The following is a 27,808-nucleotide window of genomic DNA, read 5'->3' on the forward strand; positions in this document are numbered from 1 at the left end:
TCAAGCTGCTGATCGCAAGCACACGGTAAACGTCTGAATTGGTGTCTTTTCAATTACATATTGCATCCATCTCACTTCTTAATTTAGGTTTAGCATATTTTGCATGTACAATATACTGTTGAAGAGCAATCATGAAGTCACTTATAAATAAAGTTGAATTAACCAAGTCATAGCAGGTGGAGTGTGAGAGTCGCTAGCTTGTTTCAGCATTCTGCGTCTATTTGTGTCAGTGTTACGACAACTGTTTGTGCTGTGAACCTGCCTTACACAAATCCCGCTTGGTTCTCTGCAGCTGCAAACACACAGCCCACCTCAACCTACTCCCCCCCACCACTGTTGCTGTCACCCACCCACCGATTGGCCGCTGTCGAAGCAAGGCATAAGCTGTTCCCTAGCAACAGAGCACTAGTTAACCAATAGTGGGGCATCTGAGAGGAAGGCCTACTTTGCCAATCTGCTGTTACTAAGGTGCAGAGAGGAGCAGTGTGTTTCCCTCTGTGACTGTATGTGTGTGTGCGCCTGTGTAAACAGGTTCATGTAATGGAAGCCAGCAACCACTGAGCTACTACACAACACCACTCAGGGTCGGTCTTCTGCAGACTAATGATATCAAAGTGAACCATTGTGACTGAGATGTTTGAAACTGTATGCACACACCACGGGTCGGACTCACCCTATAGATCCCGATTTGCTCTTCATATTGACAGTAACGAATGAAGTCTGAACCAGAATCAAATCGTTAAACCTTGAACTATTCCAAAATAATATTCCTAGAAAGGAAAAATCCAAATTGATGATTTGAAAACCGTCTATTGAACCGGAACAAGTGTATTCTGGCGTGTTGTGGCTACCGCTTCTTCCTCCAGAAAAGTTTTTCTTTTTAGTTTAAAATGGTTTACTTTAACCAGAAATTGTCAGTGTACCTTGGCCAAAAGTAAAATCCGGGTTGATTTTGCGCCTGTCTGTACCGTAGCTGCCTTTTACTAGCTGGCTTCTTTCTATCTAGCCTGCTGGCTATCTGCCACACTGTGATCAACTTTATCCCATTCATTCGCCATGGCAATTGCTCCTTATCGGGTTTGGTTGTGGCGCGGCAATGAATATCCATGCAATTCCTTGGGGCTAGGCTATTGGATGGCTCCTTCCATGGTGGAGGGCTATATTGCAGCTACAACCAGGTTATAACTGGGCAACGTGACTGTTTGACATGCAAACATGCAGACATGACTGTCTGAAAAATCCTGAAATATTCCATCCATCCATCCTTCCATTTTCTTCACCCTTATCTTCACTAGGGTCGCGAGCTGCTGGCGCCTATCCCAGCTATCTTCGGGCAAGAGGTGGGGTACATCCTGAACCGGTTGCCAGCCAATCGCAGGGCACATTGAAACAAATTATTATTCGCGCTCACATTCATACCTACGGGCAATTTAGAGTTTCCAATTAACCTACCATGCATGTTTTTGGGATGTGGGAGGAAACCGGAGTGCCCAGAGAAAAATGTATAGGGGGACGGCTGTTGATGCCCAGCAAACCCCATTTGGATGACCAGGGCCACCGCACCATCCGCCGCCCTCCCGCCATTGCACGCCACTGAGCAGAATTACAACACTGCCAACTACAAGTACAGTAATAATTTTTTTTGGGATCAAAACAGAGCATTATCTTGGTCTTAGATACAGCTCTTATATTCATCTCATTAAATGCGGTCATAATGTTGTGGCCAGTTGGTGTTCAATACACATTTTTCAGTGTGACCCTTTAAATAGGGGAGATCATCGCTGTCTGATCAATCTGACTGATGCTACATTCACACTGCATGGCAAGATGTCCATTTCGGATTTTTTTATTGTTAAAGCCGATCTTTTCATGCAGTTGTTCACATTACAAAGACAAATGCAGCTTCTGTTCCGTCCACACGCATGCGCAGAAAACCGGACGTCACATTGTGTATGTGTACAACAGCGAAGCGGCGTGTTTATTGAAGTAAATGCAGCCCCTCGCAGAGGTCTCGTCTTGACGCATTTGTAGCGATTTCAAGAATTTTGCACAACCGAAGCCAACTTTTTCTTATATTTATCGGTTCTGAAGAATCCTCTTTTCACCACTGACTGTTTTCTGCTGCTTTGTCCGCAGTTGCCCTTTTGTGAGATCTGTTTTGTTGAACACTTGTGAAATTTTGATGACATTTTGATGACCTATTGATGACGTATTTGTCGGCTGTGCGCCCCGTGAGCGTCCATACTGCACTAACGTCAGATACATAACCGATTTATATCCACATATGAAAGAGGCTGGGTCGGATATGAAACATTGACATGAAAAGAATCAGATACATATCACATTGGGCAAAAGAAATCGGAATTGATCTGCAGTGTGAAGGGTTGGGAAACTCTGGTCTGAGGCCGATTCAATACATATCTAGATACAAAGGTTACGATTCGATTCAAAAATGATATCTTTAACGGCGGAACGATACGATGCGGTTCAGTATGGGAGCGATGCGATTATTTTATATGATTTGATTTGGTGCTGAAACAATGTGATAGTTAACATTTGTTGATGTAGACGTTAATCATAAAGAACCTTGAGTTGCCTTAACTTAACCCAATTCTATAAAATCACATTTGTCTAACCCCTTTTACAAACATGCAAAACCACTTGTCTCTGAGAATTGTCACTTTATGGTACTGTAAAAAACTAAAAAAACAAATATATTATATATCTATATTTTCAAATAAATAAATTATTTGAATAGACAACAACAATTTCTTTTGTAGAAAAAATAATCTGCACAAACAAACAATAGCTAAGAGTCAAGGGGGGTCTAGCACACAGTGCCATTCAAGCTAGGAGCACCACTGCACACACACAATGCTTTTGTTTTTAAACAATCGCACAGCTTACTGAGTGCTGACTTTTTTAACTTTAAGTTGTGATGACTAGCTTAGCTCGACTAGCGATTGGCTTCGGGACATAGCTGGGTGTGTGTCCTCTTGGTAGTTTATTTTTGGGGTCACAAAGTACCCCCGTTGGAACATAAATAGTAAGTGGACTAAATGGGCTTGAGAAGAACCATTAGTTTGCTGAGGTATATAGCTCATGGGAATTGCAGAGATGTACCCGCACATTTCGCCACCGGACTCGTTTATCATTCCTAACACTAGTGTCTTCTTTGTTTTCTTTCGGTTTGTCCCTTTAGGGGGCGCCACAGCGTGTCATCCTTTTCCATGTAAGCCTATCTCCTGCATCCTCCTCTCAAACACCAACTGCCCTCATGTCTTCCCTCACGACATCCATCAACCTTCTCTTTGGTCTTCCTCTAGCTCTCTTGCCTGGCAGCTCCATCCTCATCATCCTTCTACCAATATACTCACTATTTCTCCTCTGGACGTGTCCAAACCATCGAAGTCTGCTCTCTCTAACTTTGTCTCCAAAACATCGAACGTTGGCTGTCCCTCTGATGAGCTCATTTCTAATTTTATCCAACCTGGTCACTCCGAGAGCGAACCTCAACATCTTCAGTTCCGCCACCTCCAACTCTGCTTCCTGTTGTCTCTTCAGTGCCACTGTCTCAAATCCGTACATCATGGCTGACCTCACCACTGTTTTATAAACTTTGCCCTTCATCCTAGCAGAGACTCTTCTGTCACATAACACACCTTCCTTCCTCCACCCATTCCAACCTGCTTGGACCCGTTTCTTCACTTCCTGACCACACTCACCATCGCTCTGGACAGTTGGCCCCAAGTATTTAAAGCCCTCCACCCTCTCTTCTCCCTGTAGCCTCACTCTCCCACCACCACTCCTCTCATTCATGCACATATATTCAGTCTTACTTTGGCTAATCTTCATTCCTCTGGTTTCCAGTGCATGCCCCCATCTTTCTAACTGTTCCTCCACCTGCTCCCTGCTTTCACTGCAGATCACAATGTCATCTGCAAAAATCATGGTCCACGGGGATTCCAGTCTAACCTCATCTGTTCATCTGTCAGCCTATCCATCACCACTGCAAACAGGAAGGGACTCAGGGCTGATCCCTGATGCAGTCCCACCTCCACCTTAAATTCGTCTGTCACACCTAGAACACACCTCACTGCTGTTATGCTGCCCCCGTACATGTCCTGTATTATTCTAACATACTTCTCTGCCACTCCAGACTTCCGCATGCAGTAGCACAGTTCCTCTCTGGGTACTCTGTCATAGGCTTTCTTTAGATCTACAAAGACACAATGTAGCTCCTTCTGACCTTCTCTGTACTTTTCCATCAACATCCTCAAGGCAAATAATGCATCTGTGGAACTCTTTCTAGGCATGAAACCATACTGCTGCTCACAAATACTCACTTCTGTCCTGATTCTAGCCTCCACTACTCTTTCCCATAACTTCATTGTGTGGCTCATCAACTTTATTCCTCTATAGTTCCCACAGCTCTGCACATCACCCTTGTTCTTAAAAATGGGCACCAGCACACTTTTCCCCCATTCCTCAGGCATCTTCTCCCCCACGCTAGAATTCTATTGAACAAGTGGTCAAAAACTCCACAGCCACCTCTCCTAGATGCTTCCATACCTCCACAGGAATGTCATCAGGACCAACTCCCTTTCCATATTTCATCCTCTTTAATGACTTTCTAACTTCCCCCTTACTAATCATTGCCACTTCCTGGTCCACCACACTTGCCTCTTTTACTCTCCCTTCTCTCTCATTTTCCTCATTCATCAACTCCTCGAAGTATTCTTTCCATCTAGCTAGCACACTGCTGGCACCAGTCAACATATTTCCATCTCTATCCTTAATCACCCTAACCTGCTGAACATCCTTCCCATCTCTATCCCTCTGTCTGGCCAGCCTGTATAGATCCTTTTTTCCTTCTTTAGTGTCCAACCTGCCATACATGTCATCATATGCCTCTTGTTTGGCCTTTGCCACCTCTACCTTTGCCCTGTGTCGCATCTCAATGTATTCCTTTCGCCTCTCCTCGGTCCTCTCAGTGTCCCACTTCTTCTTAGTTAACCTTTTTCCTTGTATGATTTCCTGTACTGTGAGGTTCCACCACCAAGTCTCCTTCTCTCCTTTCCTGCCAGAAGATACACTAAGTACTCTCCTGCCTGCCTCTCTGATCACTTTGGCTGCAGTGGTCCAGTCTTCTGGAAGCTCCTCCTGTCTACCGAGAGCCTGTCTCACCTCTTCCCGAAAAGCTGCACAACACTCGTCCTGTCTCGGCTTCCACCACATGGTTCTCAGCTCTGCCTTTGTCTTCCTAATCTTCCTCCCCACCACGAGTCATTTTACACACCACCATCCTATGCTGTCTAGCCACACTCCCCCCAACCACAACCTTACAGTCGGTAACCTCCTTCAGATTACATCGTCTGCACAAGATGTAATCCACCTGCGTGCTTCTACCTCCGCTCTTGTAGGTCACCCTATGTTCATGCCTCTTCTGGAAAGAAAGTGTTCACTCGCCAAAAAGTGTTCACTAGCCAAAAAGTGTTCACAGCCATTTGCATCCTTTTTGCAAAGTCTACCGCCATCTGTCCCTCCAAGTTCCTTTTCTGGATGCCGTACTAACCCATCACTTCTTCATCACCCCTATTTCCTTCACCAACATGTCCATTACAATCTGAACCAATCTTGACTCGCTCTCTGTCTGGGATGCTCAGAACTATGGAATTCTTTGGATGAATGCTCATATTTGTTTGGCAAAGTTTTAAGCCGGATGCCCTTCCAGATGCAACACACTGCATTTACATGGCTTGGGACCGGCGCACAGTTTGCACTGGCTTGTGCCCCCCATAGGGCTGCATTTTCCCAACAAATAGTGTGAAGTGTGGTGGTTACCATACTGAGATTCATTAATCAGAATCTAAAGGTCAAATTACATTGGTGAGACATCCTATAAAATGCTCAATGTAGAGTTATGTCAGTAAAATTTCCAACTGTTGAGAAGCATGGGTAAAGTATTTACGTACTGTATACAGTGGAAGAAAAGTCTTGCAAGGCCATCAAATCTCACTTTTTTTTTCTTTTTTTTTCATCCACCGAAGGTTAGAGTGATGAAAATCGGATCTGGGACTTATTGCATGGCATAGCAACAAAAGTGGCCCATGTATCTACAGTATGTCCTGCAGGCTGCTCACTACAGTATGGCTAAAGTGACTGTATGTCCATCCATCCATTTTAATTTTTGCCGCTTGTCCTCATTAGGCTAGAAGAGGTGTCAAACAAATGTTTAAAAAAAAATCCACTGTCCGACATTACTGTTCATTATGGCACTGTGTCAGGCCACCAAGACGCCTCAGACGCTGGCCAGTACAAAGTCATGAATGAATCCGATGAAACAAACACTCTATTGTGTAAAACAAATTTAAAAAATAAAAATAAAAAAACACAGACAAAGACCCCTTATGATGACGACAAACGATGGACTTGGTTTTCCCTTGCCCGGACACGGGTCACCGGGGCCCCCCACTGGAGCCAGGCCTGGTGGTGGGGCTCAAAGGTGAGCGCCTGGTGGCCGGGCCTGTGCCAATTCTGGTCCACCATCCGGCGTCTCAGGAGAGGAAAGCAGTGCACCACCAACACTGTGTATAGTGGGGATGGGGCGCTGCTGACCTCGACTCGGGACGTTGTGAGTCGGTGGGGAGAATACAATGAAGACCTCCTCAATTCCACCAACATGCCTTCCCATGAGGAAGCAGAGTGTGGATTCTCTGAGGCAGCCTCTCCTATCTCTGGGTTTGAGGTCACCGAGGTAGTTAAAAATCTCCTCGGTGGCAAGGCCCCGGTGGTGGATGAGATTCTCCCGGAGTTCCTAAAGGCTCTGGATGTTGTGGGGCTGTCCTGGTTGACACGCCTCTGCAACATCGCGTGGACATTGGGGACAGTGCCACTGGATTGGCAGACTGGGGTGGTGGTCCCCCTTTTTAAGAAGGGGGACCGTAGGGTGTGTTCCAACTACAGGGGGATCGCACTCCTCAGCCTCCCTGGTAAGGTCTATTCAGGGGTGCTGGAGAGGAGGGTCCGTCGGGAAGTCGAATCTCTGATTCAGGAGGAGGAATGTGGTTTTCGTCCTGGCCGTGGAACAGTGGACCAGCTCTACATCCTCGGCAGGGCCCTCAAGGGTGCATGGGAGTTCGCCCAACCAGTCTACATGTGTTTTGTGGACTTGGAGAAGGCGTTCGACCATGTCCCTCGGGGAGTCCTGTGAAGGGTGCTTTGGGAGTATGGGGTACCGAACCCCCTGATACGGGCTGTTCAGTCCCTGTATGACCGCAGTCAGAGTTTGGTCCGCATTAAGTCGGACTCATTGCCGGTGAGGGTTGGACTCCGCCAAGGCTGCCCTTTGTCACCGATTCTGTTCATAACTTTTATGGACAGAATTTCAAGGCGCAGCCGAGGCGTAGAGGGGGTCCGGTTTGATGACCTCAGTATTGCATCTCTGCTTTTTGCAGAGGATGTGGTTCTGTTGGCTTCATTAAGCCGTGAGCTCCAACTCTCACTGGAGCAGTTCGCAGCCGAGTGTGAAGCGGCTGGGATGAGAATCAGCACCTCCAAATCTGAGACCGTGGTCCTCAGTCGGAAAAGGGTGACGTGCCCTCTCCAGGTTGGGGATGAGATCCTGCCCCAAGTGGAGGAGTTCAAGTATCTTGGGGTCTTGTTCACGAGTGAGGGAAGAATGGAACAGGAGATCGACAGGCGGATCGGTGCAGCGTCTGCAGTGATGCAGACTTTGTATCGGTTCGTTGTGGTAAAGAAGGTGCTAAGCCGAAAGGTGAAGCTCTCGATTTACCGGTCGATCTACGTTTCTACCATCACCTATGGCTACGAGCTGTGGGTCGTGACCGAAAGAACAAGATCCCAGATACAAGCGGCCAAAATGAGTTTCCTCCGCAGGGTGTCCGGGCTGTCCATTAGAGATAGGGTGAGAAGCTCGGTCATCCGGGAGGATCTCAGAGTAGAGTCGCTGTTTCTCTGCATAGAGAGGAGCCAGATGAGGTGGCTGGGGCATCTGATTCGGATGCATGTGCCACCGGGAGGAGACCCTGGGGATGACCCAGGACACGCTGGAGAGACTCCGTCCTTCGGCTGGCCTGGCAATGCATCGGGATCCACCCGGAAAAGCTGGATGAAGTGTCTGGGGAGAGGGAAGTCTGGGCGTCCATGCTAAAGCTACTGCCTCCGCGACCCGACCCGGATAAGCAGTAGAAAATGGATGGATGGAAACACACACAAAAAAATCTGGAGTACCCTAGAAAAACGCACGCAAGCACAGGGTAAACATACAAACTCAACACAGGAAGGCAGAGCTATGTTTTGAATGTCAGAAATGTGAGGCAGACTCATCAACCGTGCTTCCATCATTCAGCTAAGTAAAAAAAAAAAAAAAAAAAAAAAAAAACTTGTATTATCAAGTGCAGTTCTACACCACTGAAAACAATAATACTGTACAGCTGTAACCACTTTACAGTTAAGAGTGTTAAAATGTTACAAAAATATTGCATCTAGAGTAAACATCCATTTTCCATACCATTTTCCATAACTAGCGTCACGGGTGTGCTGGCACAGAAGTGGGGTACACCCCGAACTGGTCGCCAGCCAATTGCAGGGCACATATAGACTCACACTCACATTCACACCAGTGGGCAATTTAGAGTGCTCGATTAACCTACCGTGCATGTTTTTGGAATGTGAAACCAGAGTACCCAGCGAAAACTCACGCGGGAACGAGTAGATCATGCAAACTCCACACAAGCGAGGCCGGATTCGAACCCGGGTTCTCAGAACTGTGAGGCAGATGTGCTTACCAGTTTTCAGTAACCAGTATTCCAAATAAATAAATTTGAGGCCGGCTAGTGTGACAAAATCCGCTATACTATTCGATATAATTTGTGTGACCCGCTTTTCAAATTGTGTTTGTTGGTGTGAGTTCGGCAGTGCAATGGTCTTACTGAGTGGCCTTTGCGCTGTATGAGACCTTGATCCTGATGCTCTGGTGCGATGGGGGAGGACTTCAGAGGGGGAGAGAGGGTCAGGTCCCGTCGTATAGGCCGAGAATCCGCCTTGTCGGCCAGATGTACTCTCTCTGGCTGGTCTTTACCTTCCCTGCCCTCTTTCCCCTCTCTTCCTTCTCTCCCGTCTCGGTTCTTATGCCGCTGTCGCTGTAATGTGTGTGAGCGCCCCTCTCCATGAGAATGACTGTGCCCGTGCTTCTCCTCCCCGTGCCCATGGGGCTTGTGGGTAGTGGAATCTCTGGGCTGTAAAGGCTTCATCTCCATTTCATAATTGCTCATTTTCTCTTCGTCCTGCTCAAGAAGACGCCCTCCTCTGCTGTGCGCCCCTCTGTGCCCAGACGTCCAAGAGGCAGAAGAAAATGTCTCTGTCCGTCTGTCTCCCCTGGCTTGCTTATGATTAGATGAGCCATGGTCCCGAGACTTGTGATTGGAGGAGCTCTGTTTATGTTCATTGGTCCTCCTCGTTCCTTGTCCGCTAAGCCCCCCTCCTTCTTTGTGGAACACCCCTTTCCTTTTTTCATCACTCCAGCTTTTTGCCCGTATGTACTCTACCTTTCCTCCGCCACCTTCACTCTCCCTATTCCCTCCCTCTATCAACACCTGGATTTCTGTCTGCCCTCCAGACCCCTCCTTCTCACCTCGCTCTCCCCCTTCTTTCACCCTGTCTCCATGGTCGACTGCAGTCTGCCGGTGAAAGCGAGCACTTTTGCTGCGCTGGGATGACCGAATTGGGGCAGGAGGACTGTGGGGAGGTGAGGAAGAAGGGGGACTGAGATCTGGTGTGGCATTGGAGGGGTCATCTGAGCCTGTGCTCCTCACGTAGAGGTCAGGGCTGTCTGCAGTTCCGGCGCTACTCGACAAGCCATCACCCTCCACCTCGCTGGACACCTGACACTTGGGACGTTGCACCTCCATGCCTGCAAAACAGACAAGAAACCATAAAGAAACTTAGCACAGCTGTTTGTTTGTTACATTGCTTTTAGAAAGCAATAACAACATTGTCTAGCTAGAGCATTTGATATTTGCAGTATTCAGTAGCCCGTTAGTGGGCAAGGAATTATACAGGGCTGTGAAAGAGTATGGGCCCCCTTCTCAAATTCTTATGTTTTTGCATCGTTTCAGCACTTTAAAATCATAAAACAAATGTAAATATCAGACAAATATAACCCAAGTGAACTTAAAAGGCTGTTTTTAAATATTGATTTCATTTATTAAGGGGGGAAAAAACTATTCAGTTACCAGGCCCTGTGCGAAAAACTAATGGCCCCCTAAACCTAATAACTGGTTGGGCCATCCTCAAGTGCAACAACTGAAATCAAGCGTTTTCTATAACTGGCAATGAGTCTTTCACATCTCTGTGGAGATATTTTGGCCACTCTTCCTTGCAGAATTGTTTCAATTGAGGGTTTTCGAGCATGAACGACCTTTTTAAGGTCATGCCACTGCATTTCAATCGGATTCAAGTCTGGACTTTGACTCTGCCACTCCAAAACTTTCATTTTGTTTTTTTAAAGCTATTCAGAAGCTGACTTGCTGGTGGGTTTTGGATCGTTATCCTACTGCAGAACCCAAGTGCACTTCAGCTTGAGGTCACAAACTGAACTTAACTTTTTTGTTAAAGAGCAGAATTTATGGTTCCATCAATCACAGCAACTTGTCCAAGTCCTGAAGGAGTTAAGCAGCACAAGACTATCAACACTGCCACGACGTTTGATTGTTGGTATGATTTTCGTTTTCTGAAATGCTGTGCTACATTTACACCAGATGTAACGAGACACACGCCTTACAAAAAGCTCAACTTTCATCTTGTTAGTCCTTTCAATAGTTTCCCAAAAATCATGGGAATCATTCAGATTTTTTTTTTTTTGAAAAAGTAAGATGAGCCCTTATGTTCATTTTGGTCTGAAGTTTTCACCTTGGAACTCTCCCATGTTTGCGCCACTTTTGCCTTGTCTCTTCCTTTTTGGTGTGTCATGAAAGCTGACCTTAACTGAGGCAAGGGAGGCCTACAATTCTTTATAAATTGTCCTGAGTTCCTTTGTGGCCTCCTGAATGAGTCATTGCAGTTCTCTTGAGGTAATCTTTGTAGGCTGGCCACTCCTGGGAAGGGTCACCACTGTTCCATGTTTTCTCCATGTGAGGATAATGGCTTTCCCTATGGTTCGTTGAAATCCCAAAGCTTTAGAAATGGCTTTTGTAACCCTTTCCAGACTGATAGGATCGTGTTATTTTGTTGCTTTTGTTTTGTCTGTTTTGATTTTGTAGGGAGAGATTATGTTCCAGTGATTTCTTGATTGAACAGATCGAGAGGTAATCTGACTTGAATGTGATCAGTGAAAATTAACCAAAAATTGTGATAAGCCACAATTCATAATTTAACAAGGGGGGGTGAATTATTATTTCATACAGGGCCAGGTAACGTTGAATAGTTTTGTTGTTGTTGGATTATATTTGTCTGATATTTACATTTCTTTGATTATCTTTGATAAACATTATAGTGGGGAAAACTATGCAAAAATCTAAGAATTGAGTGGGGGCCAATAATTTTTCACAGCACTGTATATTGAAACGTCCTAATTTTGAGACTGCAGAACTGCATGAAGGTAGATTATTATAATCAATTGTTTGTAGAAGGAATTTTTAAATGTATTATTTATTGCCTTCACTGTTTCATTTAGTTATAGAATTATGTGCTGCAATGATACAGTACTCTCAGAGACTACGACTACCTCAAACATAAACAACAAACATAAAACCAACTGGCTTAACAAACTCCATAGCGGAGAAATTAGCCAATAGAAAGAAAAAAAAAGAAAAAATTACACAGGAGATTTTTTCATTTGGTGGAACGGTGGGCGACTGGGTAGAGCATCTGCCTCACAGTTCTGAGGACCAGGGTTCAATCCCCGGCACCACCTGTGTGGAGTTTGCATGTTCTCCCTGTGCCTGCGTGGGTTTTCTCACAAATTGACTTAATGTGAAATCTGGGCCTAGATAATTTAACACAAAGTTGATATAATTGCAGGAACTCTCATGATTTATTCTGTTGTATGAATAGCAACAGGTGTATACAGAGGTTTATTGTACTGTACCTTTTGCCATCTAATGGAAGAGAATTTGTTCAGCCTGTCGCTTTCAACTCAAATGGAATTCATAATAATAATAATTGACACGGCGTCACAGTGCTCTCTCGCTCCCTCGCTCATGCAGGAGATTGCAGTGAAAAAAAGGCGACTTCAACCATTAAAACATGCACTCGCGCAAATTTGAAAATATTAAACTTTTAATCGCACAAGCTGAAAATATATTCGCATACGCGACCAATTTGGTCGCAGTCTCAAACCCTGTAATATACATATACTGTAAATTTACTGTATAATATAGTCGTTCTATACCATATTTTCACGACCATAAGGCTCACTTAAAAGTCTTACATTTCTCCCAAAATGGACGAAGCGCCTTATAATGCGGTGCACCTTATGTGTGCACCGAGTTTCAAAATCTGCAAATGTTGTTGTGACGTTGACGAGCGCTCTGTTTGACTGACTGGGAGCATTTCCTGCCGACACCCTGCTTTTATAGAGGAAAAGCGGACGTGGCTGAGGACAGCATGCGGCCGTTAAAGGGTGCGCGTGAAAGAAGACGCTAATGGTACACCCCCAGTAGGTATATAGTCGGGTATGTGCATTGTGGAAAACAACATCGGTTTGGCTAAGGACCCCCGAAAATGCACCTACGAAGAGACACGCTTACGAAGCAGTTTAAACTGCAAGCTGTCAGTTACGCAGAGGAACATGGGAATCGAGCAGCCGCGAGAGAATTCAAGATCAACGAATCCATGGTTCGCAAGTGGAGGAAGCAGGAAAACGAGCTTCGTCAAGTCAAGAAGACGAAGTTGAGTTTCCGCGGAAACAAGGCGAGATGGCCCGAGTTGGAAGACCAACTCGAGCAATGGATTAATGAGCAAAGAACAGCTGGGAGAAGCGTCTCAAGTCACCATTCGACTGACTACAATAACTCTGAGCTTGCCATCATTCCGCGAGGCTTGACGAAGGAACTCCAACCACTGGACATCGGTGTAAACAGGGCGTTCAAAGTGAAGTTGTGAGCGGCGTGGGAGCGATGGATGACAGATGGCGAACACATCTTTACCAAGACTAGGAGGCAGCGCCGGGCGAGTTATGCCACAATTTGTGAATGGATTGTGGATGCTTGGGCTAACGTGTCTGCTTGCACTGTTGTCTGAGCTTTCGTGAAAGCCGGCATCATTGCTGAACAGCCCCCCGGCAACGAGACTGATTCTGACAATGATGAGAGGGAACCCGGCATGTTTGTTGGGGAACTTGCCCAGCTGTTCATTTCGGATACAGAAGATCAGGACTTTGATGGATTTGTGGATGAGTATTGATAAAAAAATAATGTGAGTACATTGTTGAATACTTCAATAAAGTACAACCGAACTACGTTTTGCTCCCGCTGCCTTTTTAAAAACATACGCTAGCATGCATGCTAGCGTATGTTTTAGCGTGCATACATGCTACTGTATGTTTTAAGCTATGTTTGTATGCTATGTATGTATGTTTTACCATGCCTGCGCCCAATAATACGGTGCACCTTATGTATGTGTTAAATACAGAAATAGACCCCGTAACTGAGACTGCGCCTTTTAATACGGTGCACCCTATGGTCATGAAAATACGATACTATGGATGCCAGTCAATCGCCGGCACATACAGATAAACAACAATTTGCACATTCACACCAATGAACAATTTAGAGTTATGGATTCCCCTAACATGCATAGGGATGCGGAAGGGAGGAAGGAAGGAAGGAAGGAAACATAAGCAAGCACGGCGAGAACATGCAAACTCCACAAAAGACCCTAGCCGAGATTAGGAATGATTTTTCTTGGTCCCACTTTTCACAAAAATCTGGCATTTTAACAGGGATAGGGATATGCTCCAGCACGCCCACGACCCTAATGAGGATAAGCGGTACAGAAAATGGATGGATGGATGGATGCTGAATGTTAATGTAAATCTTTAAAGTAACATACTGTATCACCTGACCATAGTGCATTTTCCCAGTTGTTTGGGAGATTTTATGGTTCAAAGAAACCAAGGTTAAACTTTTCGGCCATAAATCCAAAAGGTATGTTTGGCACAAACACAACACTGCTCATCACCAAAAGAACACCATGTGTACAGCATGGTGGTGGCGGCATCATGCTGTGGGGCTGTTTTTCTTCAGCTCAAACTGGGGCCAAGGTGGAAGGAATTTTGAACAGTTCCAAATAACAGTCAGTGTTAGCAAAAAACCTTCAGCATTCAGATAGACAGCAAAATACATGTCATAAAAAGCCTACTAGAACATTCTGACATTTATTTCAGGTCAAAGGCATTTTAAATGGTGGCAGGTGTGTGCTGACTCCCATTTAAAGGGGACATATTTTGTCAAAGCAACTTTTTCTTTATGGTGCCTCAGTAAACGTGAAATATGAATTAAAAAAATTAAAATCGTCCACGCATTCCTGAGTTCAAGACGTTTTTTGTCCGAGAGGCCTGAAATCAGGTCATCTGAATTACTCAAGCTTATCTACATCACAAACGAAGAGCTCCACCTTCCCTTTCCTGCGTGGCTAAAATCTAGCCCCATGACATCAGCAGGCTAGGGCTTATACTTTGTAGCATGAGGCGCTCCCCCACTATATAAAAACCTAGCACCCTTATTCCATGCAGTGGCCATTCAGTGGAATCACCACTTCCTCATTCCTTTTAACCTGAACTCATTACTACCAGTATAGAGAAGGTACATATTTGACTGAGAGCTGAAAGTTACAGGGAGGCACGGTTTTCAGAGCATTCAGTGACATGCCCACAGCATCTGATAACCTGAAAGAATGTCTCAATTCTTGACAATTTTCAAGCCTGATTTCAAAGACTTTGCGATTTTTTTATCCATTCGTTAATTTTCCAGCTTGTTAATGAGTGTCATATTTAAAATATTTTTTTCAGTCTGTTTGGTTGCACTTTTAAAAGTATTTATTTTGGTCTCATTTCTGATACCACAAAAACCTGGCATTTGGGCTGTGTAGCCTTTTTACAGGTATTATATATACACTGTATATTCACCACTATATTTTGACAGAGATTTGTGGCTTTTTTTGTTCCCCGTTAAGAGCAAGACTGACATGTATGAACCTTCATTTCACGTTAGAATGTGCAGTAAAGTGTCAAGGAATGTGTTGTGTGTGTGTGTGTGTTCATGTGTGTGTATGTAAAGTACGTTTTCGTGTGTGTGTGGTGTGTGTCACTGCGCTGAGCACAGCGTGGCCTAGCTTGGCTACCTGCAGTGTTTTATAGGTGTGACTGACAAAGCCAGAAATACAAAGCTTTAGGGTGGTTGACAAGAGACCTTTATCAAAAGCATGCATTGGACTTTGCTCTCTGCACTGGGGCACAATCATGCTGCAATAGAAAAGTGCCTTCCCCAAAGTTGGAAGAAAAACATTTTCCAGCATTCATTCATTGTCTATCATTTATCCTTATCTGGTTCACAGAGAAGCTGGAGTTTTTCCAGGATTACTTCAGGCATGAGGCAGGATAAAACATGGACTGGCCACCAGTCAATCACAGGGCACATACCTGCAAACAACCATTCACATGTAGCGAATACGCCCTTTTGAACATTTGTCAACGGCAACCCCCAAGAGTTGATAACCTTTGCATTCCTGCTTCCTGAAGCTCAACCAGCTGGTTTGTTTTCACAAGACACAGGAAACCTGGTTTGTATCATCTGAGCCATAAAGTGATTGCAAGTCTCCTCATGCCTTGCACAGTATGATTGGGGGAAGGAAGTGATTGATGACTGTTGCACAATGGAACAAGATCACCCCCTTAGAGACACTGCCTGTGGACAATAAAAATGACATTGAAGATATCCCACGTTTGTAACAAGCAAAACAAACCTTCATGAATATCCTAAATGTATACCTTGATGTCTGTGTCATTAACGTGTAGTTTTACAGGTCTGGCTACGAGACTTTGAGAACTGTCCCTCTTGATTTGGAGCCAAAGAGTACAAAGCGCTGTTGTAGTGAACAATAAGTAGTTGATTTGCCAAGACTAAAGTTTAAACAATCATTTTATATGCTTGATCTATGCGCAAGACAGTTTCAAAGTTGGGAATTGTTTTTTTTAATATGCTGAGTCTCAACCCGTACTTAGGGGCTGGCTCGCGCAGAAAGGACAAAATTTGCCTCAGTTAGCACAAAAAGCCTCGGACCTTTTTGCCGCTTTCTCTGGCGTTCTCTCTTGCTGGCTAACATCTCTTCAGCTGCGGTGCGGCTCCAGCCAACTTACTCTCCCTCACTATGATTCAACTTATTTCATGCTCATGTTACGAGTTCAGTCATTCACCCTATATCTTGTTCTTTACATACCTTTGTCTGTAATTTTTGTAGTGAAGTCCCTTTTCATTTGTCCCCGAATACCCTTGTGGTTTTCATTAACTTTTCTCTGAAATTCCCCTTCCTGTGTGTATTGTGCGTGTTTGAGTCCAAAACAGTTGACCGCTGAAATCAAGAACTTTTATTTCTATTCATGTAGCGAGCCTTCTAAAATACAGAAATTGATCAAGGTTTTTCGTCACTTTTCCTAAAATGTACGAATATAAAAAGAGATGTGGTGCCCTATACGAGACAAAGATAGTTTGATTGTAACCTTCAACGTACCTTGAATTTCACCGGAAGTAAATGCAGGCGTTTACAATCCCTTGTATTCCTTTTCCAAATTAATTACACTTTTATCCAAAACAAATATACGCTACACACAACTAGTCTCGAATGAATGAATGTTTGTGGAATGTGGGGGAAACTGAATTACCAGAGAGATCCCACGTGAGCACAGGCAGAACAGACAAACTCTGTACAGACGTGTTAGCCACATCTAGGCTATCACCGTCCCACTTAATTGATTATTAACTGTTTAATTGGTCTTTCCTAAGACTTGTCTATGTATAAAATTAGATAAATACATTCTTCACGCAAGTCTTGCTCGGCTGTACAAAGGTGTGTACCACAGGTGTGTGTGGTATATACAGTGCCATGAAAAAGTATTGGCCCCCTTCTCAAATTCTTATATTTTTGCATAGTCTTCCCACTTTACTGTTCAAGATAATCAAACAAATATAAATATTAGACAAATATAACCCAAGTGAACTTTAAATGTTATTTTTAAATGGTGATTTCGTTTATTAAGGAAAAAAAATACTGTTCAATTACCTGGCCCTGGGTGAAAAAGTAATTATCCCCCTTGTTAAATCATGAATTAATTCTGGTTAATCACAATTTTTGGTGAATTTTCCCTGGTCACACCCATGCCTGATAACCTCCAGACCTGTTCAATCAAGAAATCACTTAAACAATATCTGTGCCGACAAAATCAAGTCGGACAAAAGATCTAAAAAAGCTGCAAGATAATGACAGGATCCAAAGAAAAGCCAGAGCCGTTGAGAAATAAAGTAATGGATATTTATCAGTCTGGAAAGAGTTACAAAAGCCATTTCTAAAGCTTTCATTCCAGTGAACCATAGGGCGAGTCATTATCCTCACATGGAGAAAACATGGAAAAGTGGTGAATCTTTCCAGGGATGGCCGGGCTACAAAGATTACCCCAAGAGAACAGCATTGACTCATCCAGGAGACCACAAAGTAACTCAGGACAGCTTACTAAGAACTGCAGACCTCCGTTGCCTCAGTTAAGGTCAGTGTGCATGGCACAACAATAAGGAAGAGACTGGGCAAAAAGAACATAAAGGCTCATTTTACTTTTGCAAAAAAAAAAAAAAATCTTAATTATTCCCAACACTTTTGGGTGACTATTATATGGAGTGATGAGATGAAAGTTGAGCTTTTTGGAAGGTGTGTGTCTTGTTAGATCTGGTGTAAATGTAGCAGAGCATTTCAGAAAAAGAACATCATATCAACAGTCAAACATGTTGGTGGTAGTGTGATGGTCTTGGGCTGCTTAGCTCCTTCATGACCTGGACAACTTGCTGTGATTGATGGAATCATGAATTATACTCTTTAACGGAAAATTCGGAAGGAGAATTGAACCCGGGTCCTCAGAACTGTGAGGCTGACGCTCTAACCAGTCATCCACCGTGCCACCCCTGGTAACTTTGAATAGTTTCATCCATCCATCCATTTCAACACCACTTATCCTGGTTAGGGTCGCAGGACGCTGGAGCCTATCCCAGCTAGCTTCGGGCAAAAGGCGGACTACACCCTGAACTGGTCGCCAGTCAGTCGCAGGGCACATATAGACACAGACAACCATTCGCACTCACATTCACACCGTCACTGAGTGGGAACTGAACCCACGCTGCCTGCACCAAAGTCAGGCGAGTGTACCACTACACCATCAGTGACTACTTTGAATAGTTTTTATTTCCTTAATAAATTAAACCACCATTTTAAAACAGCTTTTAAGTTAACTTGGGTTATATTTGTCTGATATTTACATGTATTTGATGCTCTTAAACAGAGTGGGGAAACTGCAAAAATAAGAATTTGAGAAGGGCGCCAATACTTTTTCATGGCACTGTAAATATCATTGAATTCATTGTGTGTTCACCCACCATTTCCTGGGTGCTGGAAGGAAGGGGAGAACTGCTTGGCAGTGACTCTGGCCATGCGACTCTCCTCTTGAGCTTTCAGGGCTGCTCCAACAGCTCCCTCTGCTTTACCCTGCGCGTGAGCCGTCCTGACACAAGGAAAGGAAATTATTATTATTATTAAAAGTACATATGTGAAACGCCATTATGAGACAAAACAATGGTTTTGAACCAGCATAACCTACAAAACTGTTCAATTGTTAAGTTTGTTAAATCTTTAAAATTGTTTGAGACTGTTGTATCAAGATGCAAAACAGAAAAGAAACTCAAAACATTTTTTAAATGTTATTTTTCTGATGTTAAGCACTTATTCCAACACATACAATTTCACTTTTTATTTACTTTCTCTTATTTTTAAGCCAGCCCTACTACTTATTCTGTACATGAGAGTATATTATATCTGCAAAAACACATTTAATTAGATTTTTAATGGCATTCAAATTCAACTCTAAGGCATTTCAGAAAAGCTCAACCATGACAGAAAAACATAAAAATAAAGAAAATAATGAGATGGTACTTGTTAATATTTTTATTTTAAATGCCAATATTTCACAATTCTGCCAGGGTATGTAAACTTTTGAGTGCAACTGGTACATACAGCATCAGCAGTCATATTTGTTTAGTTCTGTGTTACTTGACAATAATCAATGCCAAAAGATTTCTGAATTCTGTTGAATTAATTTGATTTAACTGAGGTATTAATTACAAGCAGATGTAGATACGACTATGCAACCTAAATACATTATATATCACAATACATCGACACTATATGATCTTCTGGACTTTTGTGGTAACAATGGAAAAAATGCCAGTATTTTGAGGGTAATATCTCGCAGCAACATTCATTCATTCATTCATTCATCTTCCGTACCACTTATCCTCGCTAGTGTTGTGGGCGTGCTGGAGCCTATCCCAGTTGACTCTGGGCGAGAGGCGGGGTACACCCTGAACTGGTCGCCAGCCAATCATAGGGCACATATAAACAAACAACCATTTGCATTCAGATTCACACCTACGAGCAATTTAGAGTCTTCAATTCACCGTGCCGCCCGCAGCAACATATTGTTAAAAAAAGGAAAAAGAAACTCGTTCGTTTATTGAACGTGAACCGGAACCTTGGTACTGACAATAAGACACAAAAAAATACCTCGGAGTCATTCTCATTACTTCCTTTATGATGCATCTTTACATCCAAAACAACCTGTTACTGTATGAAGATATCAACTTCCTGTGTAGAAACAAAGTGTGTGCTCAAAGGAAGTATAATTATATCACGTGATCCCTTCTGGACAAAGAAAAACGTAAGGAGAGACAGACAAAGCAGTGATAAGAAGGATGAGGGGAAAGTGGGTAACAAAGGAGCGATACAGAGGTGTCTGATAAAAGAAAACACGCAGTGAGAAAACGGTCTTCCTTATTCAACATCATGTAATCATTACCATTAATTGTGAAACATCTTAATTACAGACACGCCCAAACGACTCAAGAGTTTAAGCAAAAGGAGGTGAGGGAGAGCCAGGACAGTATCTGTTTTCATGACTATTGAACAGACTCTTCATTACTGTATGCTACAGCTTTAGCTGATCATTGTAATGAGACCAGCAGTCCTAGGAAACAAGCAGTAACTGTGATGCAACTTTTGAATTTAGGAGACACTGTGCATGAGAGAGACTGAGAGAGAGACTGAGAGAGAGAGAGAGAGAGAGAGAGAGAGACAGCGAGAGACAGAGAGAGAGAGAAACAGAGACTGGTATGTTATGCAAGTAGTGTAGGATCTGTTCCCTTACTGTAGCAAAAGCACTAATTCCACTGTATTTTTGGCATAATCTGTATAACAGTCATTTGCCACAAAAACAGTATGAAATCAGTGAAGCATCCCATTTATACCATTGACATAAATATACCCACCTCCACCCCCAGCACCTTGCATACTGTATTGCTTTTTCAGTACTTCAAAAAATGTTGAATTCCACATGTAAGACAGGGGTTTTCATTCATTAAAGCAAAGGCTCATTAAATACAAGATAACAACTTATCAGGTGGCCAATAAAGACACTCAAGTGACACTATCAACAAATAAAGAAGGGATGTTTTCAGGTCATTGATTTTTGAACAAAATGAGTGAATCAGTGAATGTAGTCGGTAATAGCAGCTCAGACCAAGCATGACAGACAGAGAGCAATGGATAAAGAAGCAAATGATAATTTGAGCATGAGTGTCAATTGTGTTTTTGATTATGTAAAAGGTACTGTATATGTGCCTAGAAAATATGAAAGTTTTTTTTCTCATTATTTGCCTGCTTGCTCCCTGTCTGATTAGGAGAATTCGTTATCAGTTTTATTCTATTGACAGCGGCTCGGTGGAGGTTAGCACATCTGCCTCATAGTTTTGAGGACCCAGGTTCAAATCCGGCCTCCTCTGTGTGGAGTTTGCATGGTCTCCCCGTGCCTTACCGTGCATGGTAGGTTAATTGAAGACTCTAAATTAGGTGTGAATGTGAGTGCGAATAGTTGTTTGTTTCTATGTTCCCTGCAATTAGGCTGGCAACCAGTTCAGGGTGTACCCCGCAGCTTGCCTGAAGATAGCTGGCATAGGCTCCAACATGTCCGCAACCCTAGTGAGGATAAGCGGATGGATGGATTTGATGGACAATCAACAGCATTTGTAGTTTTGCAAAGAAAGATCTTCCATAAAAGAAAAAAGAAAAAAAAAGATCAATAAATAAAAATGCCTTGAATCAACACCTGTATTGACTAATTGGTATAATTTCCTAATCAGGACTGGAATAGATGAAAGAGGAAAACCAACTGTATTAGCACAAGCATTTTACTGGTGAGAATGAGCTGGCCTTGTGGCTATGAATAATTTAAAAAATAGTGCTATTCCTGATATTATGTTGTATTCATATTTGACTGCAGCGATTTAATGTCAGAGAATGGGAGTCGGGTATAACAGATCAATGATCTGTCATTGATCTGTTCTTTCCTACAGTATCAATTAGTTAAAGTGTGGCTCAGGGTTGCACAGTTGTACGAGTCTATTTGCCAATATCAGATGTGTATCATTGTTTGCATTTACTGAACACCTGAAACAAACCACGAGCCCGAAAGGTAAATAAATTATTTACAATGTAAATGTATTTATATTGTCTGAACTAATTACATGCCGATTCAAAGATGTAAGTGACAACACGGGAGTATAAGTACATGTATACTCAAAAAGAAGCTTGATCAGCATCAATGCAATTTTCAGTTCATTTCACCGGCCATAATTTTTCTGGACTGTAATTATTGGTATACACATGCACATGAGAGGACTCACTGATACCCGATTCATATCTGATTTTTATTACTATCGAGACCTGATTCCTTGGACCGGAGGGTCTACTGTTCAAATCCTTCTGCAGAGAATAAGAAGCATGGGAATTGCACCTGCTATAATAAATAATGAAAAATGAAAAATCAGGCGAATGTGAACCGAGCCACATGAGAAACAAAAAAGGAATTGGACATGGGCATGCAGATGCGGTATTATTGCCGCTACACACATGCAACACATTAATTACACGTGTCAAAGTCTAAACTCACATATATGCCAATGAAAGGTATTCAAAATCAAGCAGTTGTTGTGCATGAATAGCGTTTCTTTATGAATTAATATTACCAACTACTGACCTATAATGTTTTAAGTTGATTTTGTAGGTCTGTGTGAATTGAGATTGTTTTGTTGTGCATAAATGTTTTTAATTACCCAAAAGACTGGAGCTATTTCCAATGTTTACGAGAGGTCACGTTAACAGGCCCTAAATGAGGTATTCCGGATGGACGCATGTGGATGATGAAAATATCCGGTTTCAAGCTTTCTGTTTTGGATTGTTTGTTGCTGTGTTGGGTTCTTCAAGAAAATGAATCATTATTTATGTCTAGGTATGTGCATTTACTGGTTATAGAAATTATTAGGAAAGAACAACGACATTTTTAAAATCTTTTTTTTCTTTCATCTGTTATTGGACATGAGAGTGCTGTGGTGTTGTATATGTGGTGTTGAGTGCCCTTAACAGAGTCGGTGTCTAATAGGATTGGCTCTTTCCTAATTCAGCTCATGTATTCTCTTGCATGCACACACAGGAAACAAGTAAACTCATAGGGATAGCTGACGTGTTTTGAGTCTTGGAATACTGTACCTGTCTCCACTTTTCCTCTGTGTTCTCTCATATCTACTTCACTGTGATATCTGACCAAGCAAGGACAAGTGACATCAGATATTGAATATATGATTTAAGCCTCCCTTTCACCTGTACGCAATATCCTGATCTGAAAAATTATAGAACATGACATCCGTTTGTAACACATTAGAATATTGCTCAGTTCCATGATCAACTGCTAATCAGAAAGCGAATTTAGCCCTATATTCAGACATATGGTACAGTCTCAAACTGTATTACTGAGCCACTATCAATGACTGCTTTCATTATGACACTTTTCATCATTTATATATATATAGTTGCATACCAACCACTGCCTCCACGTTACTGTTCCATGTTCATGTTCCTGTTTGAGTCTATGTTTTGTGTTCCAGTAAGGGTTACGGCCAACTATCTTCCACATTTGGCAAAACAGGAGGAAACACTTTCTTCCGGTTCTGGTCACTGGTGGGGCCCTATGGCAGGAGACCGAGACAAAGCACCTGTAGAAATATTAAATGTCTACAATGTCCCTTGTTTTACACAAGACGCCCTCAAGAGTTACCAAATATGAGCATTTCCAATGTTTAGGCTTCATTAGTGTTCATATAAATCATATCATATATGTATAAATAAATTATATATATGTATTTAACTTTTGTCCGAAGATGGCAGCGATAAGGAAAACAATATTCCAGCAAGTTTGAGTTCAAACCGTCATGTCATCAGCCAGTAGTTATCACTGCGCACACAGGAAGTCTGCCAACCTGTCTTCGGATTTGGTCACGTGACGCTCCACATAAGGCCCGTCACCTTGGTAAACATCGGTGAGTGTATTGCTTTTGTTGACATTGCAGTTCCACAACACTGTAATAGGATTCTTTTTCTAGGTCGTCACATGTTATAGTGCCCTTGTTATCAGGCAGAAGTCAGACAGGTACTGTATGCACTGTCCTTATTTTTGCCTGTAGTACATTAAAAAAAACAAAAAACATTTTGGCTCAGCACTTTCTTCACCACGACAGACCGATACAGAATCCGCATCACTTCAGACGCTGCACCGTTCCGCCTGTTGATCTCCCGCTCCATTCTTCCATCACTCGTGAACAAGACCCTGAATACTTGAACTCCTCCACTTGCGGCAGGGTCTCTTCCCCGACTCGGAGAGGGCACTCCACCCTTTTCCGACTGAGGACCATGGTTTCAGATTTGGAGATGCTGATTTTCATCCCAGCCGCTTAACACTCAGCTGTGAACCCCTCCAGCGAGAGTTGAAGGTCACAGCTTGATGAAGCCATCAGAACCACATCATCTGCAAAAAGCAGAGACCACCAAACCGAACCCCCTTAACACCTCGGCTGCTCCTAGAAATTTTGTCCATAAAGGTAATGAACATAATCGGTGACAAAGGGCAGCCTTGCCGGAGTCCAGCTCTCACTGAAAACCTATTCGACTTATTGCCAGCAATGTGGACCAAACTCTGACACCGGTCGTACAGGGACCGAGCAGCCCTTATTAGGGGTCTGGGACCCCATATTCCCAGAGCACCCTCCACAGTACTCCCAGAGGGACACGGTCGAATGCCTTCTGCAAGTCCACAAAACACATGTAGACTGGTGGGGTGAACTCCCATGCACTCATTTCTGAGGGTGTAGAGCTGGTGCACTGTTCCACAGCCAGGATGAAAATCAAATCGCTCCTCTTGAATCTGAGAATCGACTTCCAGACGGATCCTCCTATCCAGACCCCCTGAATAGACCGGGAGGCTGAGGAGTGTGATCCCCCTGTAGTGGGAACACACCCTCCGGTCCCCCTTCTTAAAAAGGGGGACCACCACCCCGGTCTGCCAATCCAGAGGCACTGTCCCCGACGTCAACGCGATGTTGCGGAGGCATGTCAGTCAGGACAGCCCCAGAACATCCAGAGCCTTTAGGAACTCCGGGGGGATCTCATCCACACCCGGGGCCCTGCCACTGAGGCACTTTTTAACCACCTCGGTGACCTCAAAGCTAGAGATAGGAGAGCCCGCCTCTGAGCCCCCAGATTCTGCTTCCTCTTGGGAAGGCGTGTCGTTAGAATTGAGGAGTTCTTCAAAGTACTCGGCCCACCGACTCACAACGTTCTGAGTTTAGGTCAGCAGCGCCCCATCCTTACTATACACAGTGTTGATGGTGCACTGCTTCCCCCTCCTGAGATGCCGGATGGTGGACCAGAACTTCCTCAAAGCTGTCTGGAAGTCATTCTCCATGGCCTCACCGAACACCTCCCACGTGAGTTTTTGCCTCAGCGACCACAAAAGCCGTATTCCACTTGGCTAGTTGGTACCCATTAACTGCCTCCAGAGTCCTACAGGTAAAAAAGGCCCGATAGGAGTCCTTCTTCAGCTGGACGGTATCCAGGGACACACCAGAGGCTCGCATAAATGTATACTATTGTAGTTTCTCGGCCGGATTATTTAAATCCCGTTAGCCACAAAGGTTAAAAAGAAGGAATTGGACAGCTCTCTCCAGAGAGACAAATCAAGTGTAAGTATAAATAACGGTTGTGTCCAATACATTGAAAGCTGCATTGCTGGGCTTGAAAATTACAACTGGTCCTGACGTACGAAAGAACGGTGACGTCACTGTTCTCACTGGGTCATCATGTAAGTTGATCACCTCTTATATTTTTAATTGATCATTCATTCAAAAAAAATGCAATAAGTATATTTAACGGGAAAGCATACCTCAACTGACAATGGATTGGTTTCATAACATTTTCAAACAGTAAAGGTGATTAAAATCAAAGTGGTTTGCTCATCCTGAGCTTTTTCTGTATGCATTCCTCATTAGAAAAAAGTTTGAACACACTCCTGATGTAGTTTTACCTCAGTATGATGTTTATAATTCCATCCCTATACATAATAACCTATAGCAAATTAGGAGCGACTTTAAAAATTATTTTGGAAAGAGAAAAATGAAAAATGGATCATGTGGAGTAGCGTTCATGAGATTTTATGCAAACCATAATTAAATATGGGACAGCATTTGAGTCCAAAATTGAAATTGCTTTTCAAATTGAAGCACTGTGTTTCTGACTAAAGTTTGTGTTGAATTTTTTTATACTGAAGGGAAATTCAATTAACTCTGCAGTATAGATTGTGTTTCATGAATTACACCACACCAAGAACCAGATCGCACACGTGCAAGCATGCAAGCAAATTGTAAACCAGTGTTGTGTTCCTTTTTGGTGTCCCTGAGCTGAAATTTGGGAGTGTTGGTGCTCTGCACAATGGCATTTCAACAATAGTCAGGAAGCTGACTAGCATCCCTCAAACAAATAGTGTCCATTTGTTTTTTGACCCTCCGGTCCAAGTGAATTGAGGCGTTTTATGGGGAATTCAGATGAGATCACACCCATGAACGATATAATATCTGCCTGTATTACACTTGACTCTCCTTGGATCGACTGTCATTGCTTCTCAACGGAGACATCACAGTCTTAAGCAGATCCAGATGGTCTCTTGTCACTTGGCGAACGACTTGTACTATAACCTCCCTAATCCTGCTTCCACTTTAACTGTAATCCTTCTCTTAATCGGGTGGAGATAAAATAATAAACAATTTAGCCACACTGATCCGACAAGTAGGACAGGGAAGCACGGCACACCCACACAGAGTACAACATGAAACAAAGGGGGAATAGGTATAAAATGTGGCATTTTTCCAGGTTGCTGCTGTATATAAACTGACAGGGGTGTAATGTTTCACACCTGAGACTCACTTCTCCAGTTAAAAGCAATTGTCGCTCTCCAACATGTATTTAATTAGCCCCTATTTAGCCTGTATTAGGGGCTTTCCCACCACAGGAACCTTTGCAGGAACTTCCCGAGCTACCCTGGTAGCTTGAGTTCCCCCTGTGTCCCCACCGAAAAAAACTACCAGGGTACGGAAGGTTCCCACTGGATTTTTCCATTCCCCCTGGTGGGTAGGGTCTTCCGAGAGCAACAAGGAACTCTTTCAAGCTGTGCTGATGAACACTAATTCGTTGACAGACCTCTGTAGGTGTTTACTTTTTCATTCACAGAGCTTCCATTATGCGGCGTTACACAACGCTAGAAATAAAAGGATTATAATACATTGAAAAGCAAAACTTCTAAACACCGATCTTTACATTTTCCCGCTGAGCCGCACTTGGTGGACAAGGAGAAGATTTGAAAAACTGTGCTCGTCGAGCTTACGTCGCCAGGCTGAAGGCGGGATCTGAGGCAAGCAGCGGTGGCGGACTCAGTGGCAAGGTCCACCGCTGGCTGGAGCAGAGTTCTAACCCCAAGAGGGCGTGTGCGTCTTCCTCGAGCCAGGCCGGAGAAGACAAACACTGGAATGAGGCTGGTGGGCGGGAACGCTCTGATTGTCCAATCCCAAAAAATAATTAAAAATCTTCCAAGGGAGGAGCTCCTCCAGCCTGCAGAAAAATGCCACGTTTGCCATTGTGCAAGACAAGGAAATGAACCGGTCCGTGAAAAATAAAAAAAGCCTACTCTAAACCAGTTTGTGGTACAAAAAAGGTTGGGCACCGCTGCTTCTAAATGACGCAAAATATATTTGTTGGTTACACAATCAGAAAAAAATGTGTTGGAGTGTTAAATAATTTCAAAACATTTAGTTTGGACTGTGTACAGTAGTTATGAAGTCACAAAGTCACACACAGTAGCATTAACAATCTGAAAAGGGCCCTCTGCTGGTTGTTTTTTCTTTGTGGTGTATTTTTTGGAGGTCATTGGCGTGCCGGTCCGACGTGGCAGGCCCAAACGTATTGTGAGGGTCTGCTGGGAACGTCTGACGGAATCCCCTGTCAGAAGAGGTTTCAACTCCCACCTTCGACAGAACTTGGTTCATGTTCTGGGGGAGGCGAGGGACATCGAGTCCGAGTGGACCATGTTCCGCGCCTCCAT

At 43.5% G+C, this 27,808-nt stretch overlaps 1 protein-coding gene across 2 annotated transcripts in view; it reads right to left on the minus strand.

Moving 5' to 3' along the window:
- The window catches only part of jph3b (junctophilin 3b), a 77,247-nt gene that overhangs the window by 8,884 nt on the left and 40,555 nt on the right, over positions 1-27,808 (minus strand). The window contains exons 4-5 of one of the 2 annotated variants that reach the window (XM_061677504.1): positions 18,657-18,781; positions 8,955-9,934 (exon numbers count right to left, since the gene is read on the minus strand). In XM_061677504.1, the coding sequence (XP_061533488.1) occupies positions 8,955-9,934; positions 18,657-18,781 (1,105 nt within the window). Of the gene's footprint in view, positions 1-8,954; positions 9,935-18,656; positions 18,782-27,047; positions 27,319-27,808 lie in introns of those variants that run through there. The other variant, XM_061677505.1, reaches the window with a different exon arrangement.

The sequence above is a fragment of the Phycodurus eques genome, chromosome 5 (genome assembly GCF_024500275.1).
Source record: "Phycodurus eques isolate BA_2022a chromosome 5, UOR_Pequ_1.1, whole genome shotgun sequence".
Taxonomy (NCBI): Eukaryota; Metazoa; Chordata; class Actinopteri; order Syngnathiformes; family Syngnathidae; genus Phycodurus; species Phycodurus eques.